Source organism: Polypterus senegalus, chromosome 13 (assembly GCF_016835505.1).
Source record: "Polypterus senegalus isolate Bchr_013 chromosome 13, ASM1683550v1, whole genome shotgun sequence".
Lineage (NCBI taxonomy): Eukaryota > Metazoa > Chordata > Cladistia > Polypteriformes > Polypteridae > Polypterus > Polypterus senegalus.
In genome coordinates, this window is record NC_053166.1 from 23,641,094 (window position 1) to 23,658,969 (window position 17,876).

At 36.3% G+C, this 17,876-nt stretch overlaps 1 protein-coding gene across 30 annotated transcripts in view; it reads left to right on the plus strand.

Moving 5' to 3' along the window:
• The window catches only part of LOC120542147 (protocadherin alpha-C2-like), a 503,189-nt gene that overhangs the window by 317,103 nt on the left and 168,210 nt on the right, over positions 1-17,876 (plus strand). For 2 of the 30 annotated variants that reach the window (XM_039774361.1, XM_039774366.1), the window contains exon 1: positions 12,420-14,561. The exons of the other annotated variants lie outside the window; for them this stretch is intronic. In XM_039774361.1, coding sequence (XP_039630295.1) covers positions 12,465-14,561 — 2,097 coding nt within the window. In that variant the 5' untranslated portion in view covers positions 12,420-12,464. Of the gene's footprint in view, positions 1-12,419; positions 14,562-17,876 lie in introns of those variants that run through there. 30 annotated transcript variants of the gene reach the window in all.

Below are 17,876 nucleotides of genomic sequence, written 5' to 3' on the forward strand. Positions count from 1 at the left end.
CTCGCTCATTAAGATTTTGAGCCTTTATTGCGTATTTTGTTTTTAAACAGCTGCATTCTTGGTTTTTAATTGCTTCTAATTTGCAATAGCATGCAAATGACAAAAGAGACCAGCATTTCTCCATTTAGCTTGTTATCATTTACACCAGTGTGTATTTATCATGCATTATTGGGTTTAATTAAATACTTGGAAGGAAAGTGAAGGACTGAGAATTGCTCATCCATTTAAGCCTTCAAATCATTTGGTTGATATCCTTAGAAAGGGGAAGACAATCTAGAATATGAGAATGACTTGACATGGCAGAGTTAAAGCACTAACAAGACATGAAATCAATTATTGGCAAGAATTGCTTTCTAATTAAGCAACCAGGTTAGAACAAAAACCTGCAGCCACTGCGGCCCTCCAGGACTGTGACTGAGGACCCCTGTGTTATCGCGACAAGTTTAAACACTCAAAAAATCTAAACAAAGGGGGCACTTTTGCAGAATTCAAAATAGGACTTGTAAATGATTTTCTGTTATGCATTCTTTTTCTTTTTTATGTGCTACTGTAATTAAAATTAGGTCTAGATATTTTGGCAAGGCATACGGTAACTGTTCAAAGCTGCTTGCAACTTTTTAAAGGAGTTGAGAAACTGTTGTTGAACTGTTTATAGTATTAAGTGCTGTTTATTGTTATGTCCTGTTAAATTGTCTTCATTTAAGAAAAAGCAGCATAGTTTGAAAGTGTTTGTTTATGCAACTGTTATTATATTTATTATTAATCCTCTTTGTGCCCAAAGGTGTATAAGGCATCTATAATTTGCCTCCATCTGGTCGTGTCTTGAGCTATGTGTTCTGCTTCACTCCATGTTTGATCTTTCTTCTTCAGCTCATTTGTTACAGTTCACTGTCAGGTTGTTAGGCTGGTCTTGTTTGCGCTTTCCTTACTCTTAAGTATTCGGTTCTGGTCCATTCTGAGGACATAGCCAAACCATCTTAAGCTCCAGTGGTTTATCTCCAGCACCACACTCTGGCTCATAGTTTTCTTGTAAGAGTCTTCATTTCAGATGTTCTTGGGTAAGAAGATACAACTGAACTTCCTGAGACATACATTGTGGAAAACGTCAACCTTATTCATGCAACTAATGGTTGTTTTATATGGTGTCATTTTTAAGAAGTCTTCATTTCCTCCTCCTTCTGTCTTCAAACATGAGCTCTGCTCAGTATTGTGTAATGTCCCAAGTCACTCATCATTCATCACTATTCACTTTTCACTTGCCATTCATTACTTATGCATCAGTATATGTATTTATTTGTTTCTTTGTTTTATTACAATTTGCTTCTACAAGAGAATCTTTAATAAATGGATGTTTTTCTTATAAGTGTATATTTAAGCTCAATTTCAAATACTTTGATTAATCGCAATGGCCTAAAATTAGTAGATGATGTACAATTTTTTGTAGGATTACGATTGTGTTTTTTTTTGGCTGTGTAAAAAGTGTTTGTGTGTATAGTTCTGATTTATAAAGCACCAGGAATTGGAGGATATGTACCAAAAAAAAGTTTTATTTAAGGTAATTAATGAATGTGGCCTGCCAGGCAAATTTTAAAGTGTGGTGTGCGCAGTTTGGGTCATTTCCACGGATAATATGGCCAGTCACTTTTAATAATATTACCATTTGTCAAGGAAAAGATTTGTAAGAATGATCATCGTGTATATATAAGAAAATATCTGGGAGTTCCTAGATATCTTAAGTACAAATGGCTTGTATGGCAAGGGACTCTTGGAGTTACCAATTCCCAGCTTGGTGGAGGAATTCAAGTGTGCAAAAGCAAGATTGCACTTAACATCGTCTCATTCAAAATATGTGATAATAAAAAAGGCCAAAATTTCAATTCAAGCCGGACACAAATGGGACCCAAAGGCAGTGGTAAAGTACCCTGAAGCAGATTTGAGGCTTAAGGAGGTAACAGAGCATGTGCAATACAGAAGGGCAGGGTTCGATTGGCAAGTTAAGGGGGTGGGGGTTGTAACGACACATGGTGACGGAGGAAATAAGGCCTGAGGAGGAGGAAGGCAGAAGTGCTATTGCAGCTTCTCAAGGAAAACAAGGTCAGTGGTTAAATTAGGAACGCCTGGAGAAGAAGAGGTTGAAGTGGAGGAAATTGTGGGAGATGGAGTCAGAAAGGGCAAGGATCCTTTTTGGAGCTATTTATGATGTGCATAAAAAATCTAGTGGTGTGAACATGGGCCTTATGTGCGTTGTGTGCAGGGCCTTCATCATTGTAATATTTTCTATCCAGCTGTAAGGTTAGTTTGAGCCAAGGAAGAAAAACGTAGAGATATAATAAAGTGTTATGTCTTGCTGCTGCAGTAGGAGAAAAAAGAAAGGGTGTAAATTCAGCAAGAAGGCAAAAGAGTTTAAGCAATTATTTGTCAAGGAGGGGGAGAACAATGGCTCAATAAATATAATTAAACAACTAGGGAGTCAATTAAGTGTAACAAATGATTGGGAGCTCAGTGTAGATCTTAATACAAGATTAGTTGTACCAAACAGGATAATTACAAGTAGCTTGGGGCCAGACATGGTGTTTTGGTCATAAAATAAACGTGTAGCGTACTTTGTTGAATTAATGGTGCCGTGGTGAGGATATGTTGAAGAAACACATGAGAGGAAGAATGTAAAATATGCTGATTTGGCAGCTGACACTACCCGGAGAGGTTGGACTGTGAATGTGCGGGCAATGAAATATGTGCTGCTGAACTGTAGCCAAACCAGTAACACCACCGTTAAGAGAGATTGTTTTATCAATGAAGCAAATTAGGCAAGTAGTTCAAAAACTGGTTAGCATGGTGGAGGAAGCAAGTCAGTGGATATGGATAAGGCTACATAATACAGAGTGGAGAAAAGTCTTTCATTTTATACAGAGGTATGTTTTTATTTGTGTTATAAAAGTATTTTTAAATTGGTGTGCTTTATAGTATATTTGTTTTAGTGCTTTTAATGGTACTTTTAATTTTCTACATTAGTGCATTTTTATTGTACAAATGACACTGTGCTATGGACAGGGTGTGTAGATTGAAATTTTAGGATTTTATTATTTTTAATATGTTAATGATATTTTATGGAAGTTTAGATGGGGTAGATAAGACTGAGTGGTTTTTTTTAGGTGATTTAGGCATAAAGGTCAAAGCCTCTCTAGCAGTACTCCGATTTGAGTTCTTCGGAGGTTGTGGAGATGTGCTTGGAGTATGAAACTATTTTGTCCAACAATGAATGGAGTTTAACTCTGAGGTTGCCCTAATGGCCCCATACAGGGTAGAATTGGTGTTTCATCAGGTTAATAATTATTTATTGATAGTTGTACTTTCATAGTTTAATTATTTATTTATATTTATACTAGGTTTAGACATAATAAAGGGGGAAGTGTTTAGAAGTTTCTGAGCCTTAGTCATCAGGAAAGGAGAGGGGTGTGTGTGAGACTGCTGAAACTTTCTCAGCATTATGGGCCTTAAAAGCAATGAAACACTATCTGAGAGAGGGGGACCCACCTGATGACATTGGTGATTCAGGTGACTGTTATTGAGCCAAATTGCAATAATAATGTAGCATAGTGTATTGCAAAATGAAAGTATAGCACTGTAAATTTGTGAAAGGTGGGAGGACGTCCTCTGAGTCACCTGTCCAGTGCAATGAACTATGTATATGAAAATACACGGCAACTTCATTTATGAGGATGGGAATGTTCATTCATCTGGGTTATATGTGGGCATTTCTTTTTTTCTGGCAACTATGAAAACATCTGTGGAAAACACAAAATGTACCATGCTGTGGTGAGAAAAAAATACATTTTTTGAAATTTCAAGAGCAATTTAAATAAGATTCTAAACAATGCAAGTATTAGCAATATTTAAATGAATGTATTTTATATGGATTTTGTGTGTGTATCCATTTAATAGACATTAAATAATTCTATCACAGTACTAAAAAAAAACTAAACCTAGACAAATGTTTTTAACATGATTAATAATAGTTGTACAGGGCAATTTCCTGAAATGATTTGGTTTTTTTTTGGGTGTTTAAAGAATATTACTTGAAATTTTGAAAATAATGTGGCCAGATTTAATAGCAAGCAAGCAGTGGCGGCTGGCCAATAGAGGGCGCTAGGGCGCCGCCCTCCCTGAACCACACACACAAAATAATAATTATATAAATTATTTAAATGTATAATTATATGATGTGATATATTAGAAAATCTTCTGTAAAAAATAAATGTTTTCACCATCACCATATAACTTCTCTGCCTGTCAGCACGTCTCAATTTCAGCTGAGGGGCGATCGAGATATCGCCCAAAGGAGGCGGGTCTTTGTAGAATTTAGTCAAATGCTGATTCAAGATATAAATATATTCAAGATGTGACATAAAATTTAGCCAATCAGCGTCCTCAAATCTTAACTGAAATGGGCGATTTTTCTGTCGCCCCAAGCAGCTAAAATCAAGGATGGTCTGTAGTGGCGCAATTTTCAATTAACATTACGTGACAATGGTGGACTCAGGTGTTGTTAATTCCGGACACGAACCCAACTCTGTTCAATCTCTACTCCAATATCCGTTTGAGAAGAGAACTTTGGTAGAAAAACTGAAGGTAAAGGAGCTGGGTCCAGATCAGCCTAACCTCTTAATCAGACAGCAGATAAGCGAAAAGGGAAGAAGTACACGCTGCTACTCTTCCAGTTGGTACACCAAAAGGCCTGGCTATGTGGATGCGTTTCTGCTAATGCCTTATTTTGTTTCCCGTGCTTGTTGTTTAAAGCAACTGGGACAGATCCTGCTTGGACAGTTACGGGAGTGAGAGATATGAAGCACCTGTCCGAGAAAGTAAGAAAACATGAGAACACCAGGACACACATGGATAATTCCGTCAAACTAGCCATTTTGGGAAGAGTAAACATCGCTACTCAGTTAGACGACGGTCACAGGATTGCGATAAGAAAACACAACGAGGAGGTAGATAAAATCGGTATATTTTATCCAAGATAATTGATTGTGTTAAATTTTGTGGGGCTTTTGAGTTGGCCTTGCGTGGCACGATGAGACTGACTCGTCAGACAACCCTGGCATTTTTAAGGGTTTAGTGGATTTTGTTGCCTCGCTAGACAGTGTGCTAGACAGTGTGTTCCTGTACAAATAAGTAAAAAAAAAAAAGATGCAGTTTTTTTTTTTCCCACCACAGTTATTTTCCTGTACATGGTTGTCCTCACATTTGTCGTGTGTGTGTATATATATATATATATATATATATATATATATATATATATATATATATATATATATACTGAAATAATTGATCAGACATGATTTAATAATGTTCTTTAACTTTGTCTGCATTGCAATAAATCATATTGCTTTGATTTGTGAAGAATTGTTTGAGAAATTGTTTGCTGTACCACAGCCCCACCTCAAAACATTTTCACCAGCCACTGCAAGCAAGAGCAAAATACGAATAGATGAGCTCACTAGCTCTATATAAAATCTCAACAGTCAGCTTCTAAATATAACTTACAGTACTACTTACATTTTTTACCCTAGTTTTCATTTCACTTTTATTATTTGTTCCTTAGCAGTAGTACGCTTTCAGTTTCCTTGCTTGTTTCACGCCAGCTGAGAGTCACGTGAGTGCCGCTCGAGGGAGCTGTCCAGCATTTCAGCACTACAGTAATTCAAAACAAATAGCCAAGCCATCGTGCACATTGCAAAACGCAGAAGTCAACTTAATGAAGCTGCTACTTTACAAATATAATACAGGTTTTACATTTTTTAGAGTCTTATTCCTTTGCATCTGATTGTATCTTATATATATATATATATATATGTATATATATATATTTATATATATATGTATATATATATATATATATATAATATATATATATATATATATATATATATATATATATATAAACATATATATATATTGTGAAACCTGGCCCCGGCACAGACAGACGGACAACATTTTTGCACCCAACACACTTTTATTTACACTATTTACAAGTTCTCACGTGCACCCCCAGTGCCTTCTTGCACCGATTTCCCCAAGTCCAGGCCCACAGTCTCTTGTGCCTTCCTGGCCGCCTCCGTCCTCTCTCTCCATTTCCGTCTACTTCCTCCCGACTTCCACCAATGACTGGAGGGAGGCGGCCCCTTAAATAATGCCCCGGATGAGCCCCAGGTGCTTCCGCCATCTGTTCCTTGGCCACGCCCCAGCGTGGCGGAAGTGTCGGCTGCCTTCCTGGCAGCTCTCCGGCGCCACACAAAGTCTTCCCCGGCACTTCCTGGTGTGGCGGAAGTGCCGGCTCCCGGATAATTAGGCACCGGGCGCCGCCTGGCGGTGGCCACGGGTCCCTACAGGGCTGGGCTTCAAAGCCCTGTACCGAGGCCCCTGCCTAACCAGGACGGACGCCCCCACTCCGTCTGGAGGAGGCACTCGCCCTCCTCCGTCCTCCAAGCGCCCCGCGGGCTCCAGCCCCAACCGGCAACCGCGACGGGATAAACCGGCATCGGGCGCCGCCTGGCGGTGACCACGGGCCCCTACAGGGAAGGGCTTCCATGCCCTCAACCCGTGGCCCCAACAGAACCAGGACGGACGCCTCGCGGTCTGGAGGAGGCACAAGCCCTCCTCACGTCCTCCTGCGCCCGCCGGGCTCCCGCCGGGGGCCACAATATATATATAAACATATATATATATAAACATTATATATATATATATGTTTATATATATATATATATATAAACATATATATATATATAAACATATACATATACTGTGTATATATATATATATATATATACACACACACACACATATATATAAACGTATATATTTCCTGTCAGTTTGTTGGAAAAGAAAATCTTTAATTTGCCACTTTTAGTTTTAACTTTAAAATGCTTGCAATGGATTTTAACCGTGAATAATACAACATGTTGTTTATGTTTTGAGTGGGAAACATCATAACCAATAAAAAACATTTTAAAAGTCCATTAATCCTTTTTTTAAAAATGTTTTGTGAAGTTTTTGGAATGCAAGATTTATAGACAAAAAACTGTCACGTTTATGGCACCAGCCCATCCTTGGACACATACACACCTGCACAGTGCCAATTTAAATCAAAAAGCCTTACTGTATGTTCACAAAATGAATATGCAATTAGACAATGATTCTGCTGTGGAACAGCAATACTATCAACTAGCAACTGGATATATATTAAAATTATTATTATCAATAGCTGTTAAAGGTTGGAATAAGTCATGTGTTACTAATAATATTAAAAGTTTCAAACTGTTTTCTAATTCCGTTCTTCCTTCATTAGTTTATCTTTGTATTTCGTTGTTCCTTCATTAACAAAAATAGAGATTAAAGTTCTTGCTTAAAGATTCATACTATAAATATACAATAAGTTTTTACTAGTATAGTAAAAGTATATATATCATGAAAATGCATTAAGTTAATATGTATAATGCTTTTCAATAGTAATGCCAGTAATGGTTCATTGTTTAATGTAAGCAGAAGACAGATAGATGTGAAAGGAGCTAGATAAATAGATAGATAGATGTTGAATAATTCATTGGCTGAAGGCACTCAGTGATAGAATGTCAGAGAGAAGATGTGCAGCATTGTTCATAATGGCACTCAGCTTTGTTTTAATTCTCTCCTCCTTTAATACCTCCAGGCAGTCCAGAGTGTGTCCAACAACAGAGATTTCCTTTTTAATTAGCTTGTTGATTAGGTGCGCCTTACTTGAACTGATGTTACCAACCCAGCACACCACAGCATAGAAAATTTCAGTTGCCATCACAGAGTTGTTGAAGATGTGAAGGATTTCACTGCCCACATTGAAGGAATGCAGTCTCCTAAGGGAACAGCACCTGCTCTGCCCTTTCTTAAATAGTTCCTCTGTGTTCCAAGACCAGTCCAATCTGTCATTAATGTAGACCCCGAAATATCTGTAGGAGTGGACCACCTCTACATTCACTCCCTGAATAGTGACTGGACACAGATACTTTTTGGTATCTGTGAAAATCAACAAGCAGTTCCTTTTGTTTTGCTGATGTTAAGTTGTAGACCACTTTCTTTGCACCATGAATCAAAGTTCTCCACCTGACTCCTCTCCTCTGTCTCATTCACTTTATCAATACACCCCATAAGTGCAGAGTCAGCTATAGATTTCTTCGAGTGATATGACCTGGTGTTATATTTATAGTGTGAGGTGTACAGTGTAAAGAGAAAAGGAGGCAGGACTGTTCCTTGCGCTGCTCTGGTGTTGCTGAGGTGTACAGTCAGACAGAGAGAGCGGAGAGGCTGGTAGCAGGAGCTCATTACAGCACGTTGCTGAACTCACCGCACAGCAAACCAGCCGGATTGAGATCTGAGTGCAGCGGATAACACCTCAGAACCACACTGGACAGGGTGTGCAGACTCTGCCATAATTACATAACATGCCAGTGTGTATGATATCGAAGCTTACAAATGATTCTTTAAAAAAGTATGAACATAAAAAAACAATGTTGTGCCAGGTTCACACTTTGCTTTTGCCACATTTCTTTGTGTGAATCACACACAAAAATAAGGCAAAAACACCAGAAGATAAATATCCAAGATGAATTCTGTTTTGACTCACATCATAAAAGTGTAGAAAATATTTCTTATAAATGTGTTTTTGAGCAAAGTCTCAGGCTATATTCCGTCTACTGCATTTTTTTAAAAGATGGTGTTTTTAAATGAAAATGTGAAAATGATATCTCTTCACATTAGCATTTTTACATTCTTTTCAAAAGTATGTCCATCAGAACTAACAGAACCGAAAACATACATGATATACATGTCACTGGGCAGGCACATATCAGCAGAGAAATTCTTGAAGGTATGGCAATGCCACCAGCCAAGGAGTTTTACTGTAATCTGAAAATGGAAGCAGACAATATATTATTTTCCCTTTGCATGTGCACGCAGCAATCAAATTACACAAAAATTGCAATTTAGATGCATACAGGTAACAAGTACCTTGGAGAGCAACTCATCTACTGTATATCTGCCATTTTGGAATATTGTTTTCTTAAATTAAAAGTTACCAGTCAGGAAATGAGGAATTGTAATGAGCAGGATATAATTATGGAAGGACTGCTTAATAAGCACAAACAAATCTAAGTGTGATTAGAGTCTGCGTTTTCACCCATCTACATTACAACACTGAGCCAGTGTTTTCAAAACTTTATGGATCTGGAGAACATTTTCTAAAGACTCAATTTTTAGGGGTAAAAAATGCTAAGGTATTGTGGACAAAAGAAGAAAATGGAGCTCAATATTAACGTTTTTAAAGGAACATAGCAGTGTAGCCCGCGCCTCAGTATCATTTAACAGATTTAAACAAAATATATATCTTCAGTTCTTAACGAATACCCAATCCTCATTGATAGTTGATTCTCATTAGTCAGTGAACATTTCTCAAAGAGCTGCATTACATTTCTGAAGAACAGGTAACTTGACTTTATCTGTGGCAGTTTTGCTCCATTTTAAAGATTGAATTATCACTTATATTTTTTACATTGTGAAAACAGCCATTCATTCTACAGCTTAAAACTATTAAACTGGGTAAGTAAACAACTTTAAAATGTAAAGGCACTGAAATGAAATGTACAGACCAATATAATATTTTTTTTTATTATTTTAATCCATAAAAAATATATTTCATTTATGTGGAAAATGAGAAAAGAAGGAAATCATGTTATGCATTTCATTTTACTGCAGCTAACTGTTTAAAGAAAAGATGCTGTTTGTTGGCCATTTCCAATTTGCTTTAATCCACTGTCATGTGGTAACCTATAATATATATTCTCTAACATTAAACACCTACCTTATAAGCAGTTGAACATGAAATGATTATATATACTGGATATATGTAGCTGCTTCTTCAATATTTCTTTTAGTTTAAGTGTACCAAGGTTTCATTCAGTTTGTGTGGGTACTCTGCGTAGTAGGATGCATTTTTTCAGAACTTCCACATTATTTTTTCTTTGCAGTGAATTTTACATTTTCATACAGTATTTGCATAAAAGACCACCCCCTTTTACCATAGTGTTCCTGCTGATCCCACACACTTTTGCACAATGGGGGGAAAAACATAAAGACGGTTAGCAAACTAACTTCTCTCCGAGTGTTGAAGACTGTTTGAGGTAATAGAAGCGGATTTATGGTGGGCTGTTTCTGATAAACCTGCAAACCTGCAACACATCCTACAGCACAGCATACATCACAAGAGCAAACTTTACTTCTCCATCAGACAACATGTCACAACTTCATTAAATGTTGAATTGTTTTCAATGTATAAAATTAACTGGCATTGCAAGTTGTCATTGATTGCTGTTATTTCACTAAATCAAACTTTATACTGATCTGTGCTTCTGACAACCTTTTTGATGGTTTACTGATTGGTACATTTTTTACAGTATGCATTTCACTGCGCGGTAAGATCTACATTGCTGTTGTAATGTGCTGCAAGCAAACAATAGTATACAGTTTTCAAAAGTTATATTGTAGATATTTTCTGATAAAATTCTAGCAATCACAACCGCCAGTTTTCATTTACTGTAAATGTAACTTTTTTTTTCTTTTTACAAATCAGTGTTACTGTTAATTTATGTGGAATGTCTATTTTATCTTTCATGTAAATATAACCATTTTGAGACAACTACAAATTTCAATCATTACATTATTTGAAAAAACATCAAAGCAAACTGTTTGATTCCATAACTGAATGAGTGCTGTGTGTTCTTCTGAGCCTCACGTGATTACCAGTTTAGTCCACTAATAGAACTGAAAATTGCTGTGTCCTCGGAGACCAAACGCTTAACTCGATATAAAAGCCAGCACCGTGCACTTGATTATTGCACTTCAAGTGGAACATACAGTAAGGAAGCATACCTTTATGGATGAGCTCTAACTTTAACCACTTTGGAAATGTGTAATGTTCAAGTAAACCATTATTAGATTCTATTTGTGAGCATTCCTTTATTATACATTTCCAAAGTGTCATTAACGTTGATATGTGCATTCACTGAAGAGCTTTTCAGCTTAACTGTGTCATTTAATGTAAAGCTCTCGATGTGAATTCACCTCACAGTTCTTACTACTATTTAATTAACTAATAATAATCCTAGTAAAATTTACTGTAAAATCATATGTCTATTAATCATCTCAAATCAAAATATTATGTCAATGTATTTGCTGTTTGCATACATATCAAAAGTAGCTGATATAAGGAAGACTCACTCATCACCCACTAAAACAAACTCTTTATGTAATCAGAAAAAGTACAAATTATATAATAGTGATTAATTTAATTCACACTGTGAATGGCACGTGATACTTTCCATCAAAGGAAAGGCTAATATACTGTATATGTTTTATATTAAAACATTGTAGATAATGAAAATCTACAGTTGCAACCATTTAGAAACAGGACGAAGACCCACACAATCATACAGATCATGTAATTAGTACAGTGTAAACTAAACATTAAGCACATCAAGCTAACAATAGCAACACATACTTCCATTCATACTTTCCAACTGATCATGATTTCAATATACTATATGGCCTGACACCAGACTCTTATATCTATTTAAAAGATCAGTGGGCACAACTCAGGAACAACTCCTTTATGGTATAAATGTTATCACATGGCACAACAACCGGCACATCCACTTACACTCAACCTTCAGCATTTTAGAAATGCCAATCAACCTTACTAGCAAGTTCTGAGGGAGCAAACCAATAATCGAAAGAAAACTGGGAGACAGAAAAAAACAGTAAACTCTACAGATATTTGGCTTACTGGATTTTTTACTTTATGAACAGGCCCTTTTCAAATAATATGGTCGATGAGGTAACTGCAGTATCGTAGTTTCACACAAGGTGTCACTGCCCTCCAGCTTTATAAAAATTTCCAGTCTAAAAACATTAAGCCCTTCCCTCATTTTCTGTCAATATCTTCCAGAAATCTGTACAAGAAAACAATATACGATGATTTTTGCTTTTCATCGCCTAACTGGGAAAGGCTTATCTGGTAAAAACTACATCACATTCGGTAGATTGTGGATTTGTGTGGATTTAACGACTACGTGCCGCAGAAATCTATTATTTTAAATACGCTAACAATGAGGGGATTGCGTGGTTTCAGACAGACGGCGCTTATTTCGGCACTCGTTTTCTGCTTTTGGAAATACTCATTTGCCTATCTTCGTTATTCTGTTTCGGAGGAGTCGGCATCAGGGACCGTTATCGGGAACATTATAAAGGATTTGGGACTGGATGTTAAAAATATTGAAGGCCGAGGTTTCCGTGTCATTTCTGGATTCAAAGAGCAGCTGCTGCAGGTAAATCACAAAACCGGAGTCCTTTTTGTAAATGAAATCCTCGACAGAGAAATGTTATGCGATGAGGATAAACCTTGTTTCTTAGACGTGAAAATAATTATAGAAAATCCTTTGGAAATACATCAAGCTGAAATTGAAATTATAGATATAAACGATAACTCGCCGGCCTTTATAGGCAAGAAAAAAATCCTGGAAATTTCTGAATCCACTCCAGTCGGTTCACGATTCACATTAGAGGGGGCTGTTGATCCCGATTCTGGGGCGAATTCCTTAAAATCCTATCAGCTGAATCAAAACGACCATTTCATTCTTCAGGTAAAAGAAGGAAGTAAAAGAAATAAAATCCCAGTTTTAGTTTTACAGAAGCCGTTGGACAGAGAACTGAAAGCAATATATAATCTTTTGTTAACGGCCTTTGATGGAGGGAACCCTCCCAGATCTGCAAACATGAATATTACTGTAATGGTCGCAGATATTAATGATAATGCTCCAGTTTTTGCTGAAGAAATGTACTCTGTAACACTGGAGGAAAATGTTCCTGTAGGGACTCTTGTCGTACAGGTGAACGCTTCAGATTTGGACGAAGGCAGTAATGGGGAGATTTTTTATTCTTTTGATGAATCTGTTCAAAATATAGTTAAAGAATTGTTTGAGTTAGATGTTTATACTGGTGAAATAAGAGTTAAAGGTGTGATAGATTTCGAAGAAAAACAATTTTATGAGATTGAAGTAAAAGCTACAGACAGAGGACAGACACCAATGAGTAGTCAGTGCACTGCGTTAATTAAAATTAAAGACATGAACGATAACGCACCGGTCATAGAAATAACATCACTATCGAGTTCTATAACGGAAGATGTAAAACCAGGTACAGTAGTTGGACTAATTAGTATTAGGGATTTTGACTCTGGTTTAAATTCTAAAATAGCATGTGCCTGCTCTGATAACTTACCTTTTGAGTTGAAGCAGTCATTTCGAGAAAATCTCTATTCTTTGGTAACAAAATCGCGTTTGGACCGGGAGTCTGCACCTCAATATAACATAACAATTACTGCGAAGGATTTTGGGAATCCTTCATTGTCATCTCATAAAACTGTTGTTGTTAACGTGTTGGATGTAAATGATAACAATCCTAGATTTTTACAAAACCCTTATGTTTTCTATATCATGGAAAATAACACCCCCGGCGCCTCGATTTTGTCAGTTAGTGCAGTAGATGAGGACACGAATGAGAATGCTCTTATCACTTACTATCTGCGAGAAAATGAAGCAGTGGACAAGTCTGTGGTGCCTTTTCTGAGTATCAATTCTAATAATGGACAAGTGTTTAGTTTCACAACTTTTGACTTCGAGGTAATGAAAAGTTTTACGTTCATGGTTGTAGCTAAAGACTCCGGAGTGCCTCCACTCAGCAGCAATGTGACTGTTAACGTTTTTATTTTGGATGAAAATGACAATCCCCCAGTGGTCTTGTTTCCTTTGACCCTGAATGGAACGGCAGTTGTGCAAGAGACTATTCCAAGAAACGTAAAAGCGGGCTATTTAGTCACAAGGATCCGAGCATATGATGCCGATGTGGGATATAACGCCTGGCTTTCTTTTTCTCTGGAGGAGGCTACCGATTCCTCAATTTTTAGTGTGGGACGCCATACCGGAGATGTTAGGACTCGTCGAGCAATAACTGAGTCTGATGTCACAGTGCAGAAGATCACTATATTGGTTAAAGACAGCGGAAGCGTTTCTTTCTCTGCTTCAGCAACAGTAATCGTGACTGCTGCTGAAAATACGGAAGCGCATGCGTTGTCTGAAGTTAAAAGTCGCACCACAGAAGAAGGACAAGACAGTAAAATTACATTTTACTTGGTTATCCTTTTGAGCTCTGTGTCCTGTTTATTCATCTTTACTGTCATCGCTTTGATTGCTTTCCAATGTCACAGAGCACGTCGCAATTTTTTACATAAAAACTATTTAAGTGACGTCAACTACGCAGAAGTGAGTGACTCGCTTTTTCATAGCCATCAGTATCAGACTGCGGAAAAACGATTTGTTTTTGTCGAACCAGGAATGAATAAAGAGTCGGTGGTGGACTTGGGGAGCAATGCAAACACTCTCGTATTTTCTGATGGTGGAGTTAAAATTGCGCAAATGGTAAGTGATCGTTATTTATCCCTAGAATTGTACTGTAACTGATACTTTTATGCAAATAAAATACTGTTTTCTGAAGATGCAGCTATAGTATCACAGGATCAGTCATTTTCAGCTACACTCTTAGCAGGTTCGTTTAATTTCATAATATGAAGTGTTTAATACCATTTAGTGTTATGCAAACACCTTCACTGCTCATTAGGCACCTTTACAAGCATACTGTCAGCACTGGCAGGAGATGTTCTTTGGCTTTTCCTTCTGTTTGTTAAATGAATTTTTAAATAGAATAGTTAACTATAGTGTTCATGAAGAAATGTTTGCCTTATTCAAAAAGGTAAGAAATCAATATGTGCTTATTACAAAAAAGAGATATGAATCGTTTTTTAGCCTTGCCATTCATACACCAGATAGACTCCTGAAAGTGCCTTTGGCTTATCTGCAGCAGTAAAATAAACTTTCTGCAATATCAAAACATTTTTCCTGAAACCAGAAATTTCTGAAGTAGAAAGTACTGCAAGTTTTCTCTTTAAGGGACAGCATAAAATTGAATGTAACATGTAGCAAATAATCCAATATGTCAGTTTCTTCCAGACAGTCACATTTGTGTTTAATTTTAAATCAGAAATAATTGTATTATATGATACAGCTCAGTGCCAGAAATTCGACTTTGTTATATGGTTTTGAAATGCTAACAACTAAAGTCAAAGTCTGAAAATGCAAAGTGAGCTATGCATGTGGGTACTTTAAGTGTGATCTTTTAAAGATTTTATTTTCTTCCTGGACTTTTATTAAATTGTGCTAGTGACAGTTATATACACCAATAATAATTATTTGCATTACTACAAACAGGCATTGTTTACAATAAAAACTCAAACACTACTGTAATTAAAATCAGATCTTGGTACTTTGGCAAGGTTGGCAAGGTGAATGTGTGTGTTTGTGGAACCTAATGGCTCTTTAGTATGGTTTTATTTTTAAGACATCTTCGTTTCCTACTTCTGTCTTCCAGCATCAATCATTAGTACTTCTCAGCGATGTGTATTATCTGTTATTTTTAACAAATCCTTTAAATTCTTCACCAATCAACTTCCACTTGTCACTCATCACTTCTTACTCACCATGAATCAGTAGTTGTTTTGCCTATTTTTCATTTTCTAGGTATATTTAAAGTCACTTTCAATTACTTTGCCTCATCATAATCCTTATGTAGATTTATTATTATTATTATTATTATTATTATTATTATTATTATTATTGTGTATCTCTGATTTACATTTTTTGTCTAGGCCTCTCAATATTTGCCATCCCAAAAGAATGATTACAAGAATTCAAAAGAAATTGCCATAATTACAAGAATAAGACATTAACTCCAAACATATATCCTTATGAAATTCTCTTAATACGTTTAATATGCAGTTTTGTCACATTTTGTTTTTAACTCCTCAAAAGACATAGTGAAGTTCACTGCTACTACAATACTATACTACCATATCTAAACATAAACTGTGTGCATATAAAATTAGCGTAACTACATGCAAATCTTTTCCTTTTAATATTAATGCAATAAGTTCTCAAAATAACAAAAAACCTCGACAAATTTCACACATTAAGTGAAGCACTTCCCGATAATAGGGGCAGACTAATTAGCATCCATAAAAATTATGATTAGATGAAGTTATCAACTTGGAATTGAAACACAGAAGGTCTCCTAAACGCTACAACTGATTCCAAGTCTCTGACCTAAATTAAGAACAGCTCTGTATTCATGAACTGTACTCCTGTAGCTTTTTCAAGCATTAATTCTAACAAACATGGCTTTTCTCACTTGTTTTCTGTACCAATCTATAAATTATGCATATCATATAGTAGTTATTAAACAAACTGTGATTCATTTAGCGACATTCATTCAGCCATAATTCATGTTGTTCAGTTTGTGGCTACAGTGAATAAGTGTATTCCAGCATTTCTTCTCTAGGAGTTTCCTAACACGTACAACACCTGCTCTTACTGTCAAGGCCATATGGTACTATGCTGTGCTCCACCTGATATTTTAATTCCTTTATCCAATTCCTTCTTTTTACTTAAATGTTATGGCTGGCTGGCACTGTCAGGTGTTTTTATGTTAGTGGACCAAAATTGCTGCCTTTTAAACTCTATCAATTTATTTAAAATAATCACAAAACAAGCTGATATCATCATCTTGTCCATGTCTCAATTCTGTTTTTGATTTTTCTTAAATGTGTTTATCATGGCAACTTTTTTGAGGCTACTGCAGTGTCTCCATCCTGACCAGGGACCAAAGGTGTATGCCAACGCTTTACAGAGAATGTGAGAGGTTCCCATAACTGCAATCTTCTGTTTATTCTTGAACTATGTGGTGTTCTAAAAGCTTCTGCATATTATTTTTGAATTCTTTCTTGATGGTACCTGGAGCCCCCAACTACCATGGTGATAATTGATAATTATTATTGTTGTTTTTGCTATTGTTTTCATTTGAGACTCTTGTGCTATGTTAACAACAACAATTCACTTAATGAAATTTAGGATGGCAGAGGGGCAGTTGATATCTAGGTAACATTTGCAGCTAAGTTGGAAACATCACTGGACAAAATGCCATTTGATTGTAGGACATATTCAAACAAAGAGCTATACACACATTCACAAAGGCTATACCAGCTTAACATATGGAGTTTTGTGGATGTAGGAGGAAAAGCTAATCAACCAGAAGAAACCCCCTGCAAGAACAGAAAGAAAGTGCAATCTGCCTAAAGACAGTCTTTGGGCAAAGGATTCAAACCCAGGATACGGATTCTACAAGGCACAATGCCACTAAGCCTTATTATTATTATTATTATTATTATTATTATTATTATTATTATTATTATTATTATTGTTGTTTCTGTGATAGAAACAGGCACATGGAAGGCAAAATCTGACTTGTTTTTTGTACTTTGCTTTTGTATTATATCTCACTGAGTACCTTCCTATTACACAATAATTACTTAAAAACACAGAGCAGGTTCAAGTTTATCTATCCATCTACCCATCTGTCCACTAATTTTTCTAACCTGCTTATCCATTTCAGGATGACATAAAGTAAGTTTTCAAGTTGTTTGTTTTACGTAGAGTAAGATTAAATTCACTTCTACCATATATGTAAATTTTTTCCAGAGTTTGCTTCTTATTTATTAGCACCATCAGTATTTAATTGGTAATTAACATTGCTTTGGCCACATATAGAACTTAGGTGGCTTTTTATAACAGAAAGAATTTAAACTATCAAACTGTCACCTGTGATAAGCTTTATTTAATCTTTAA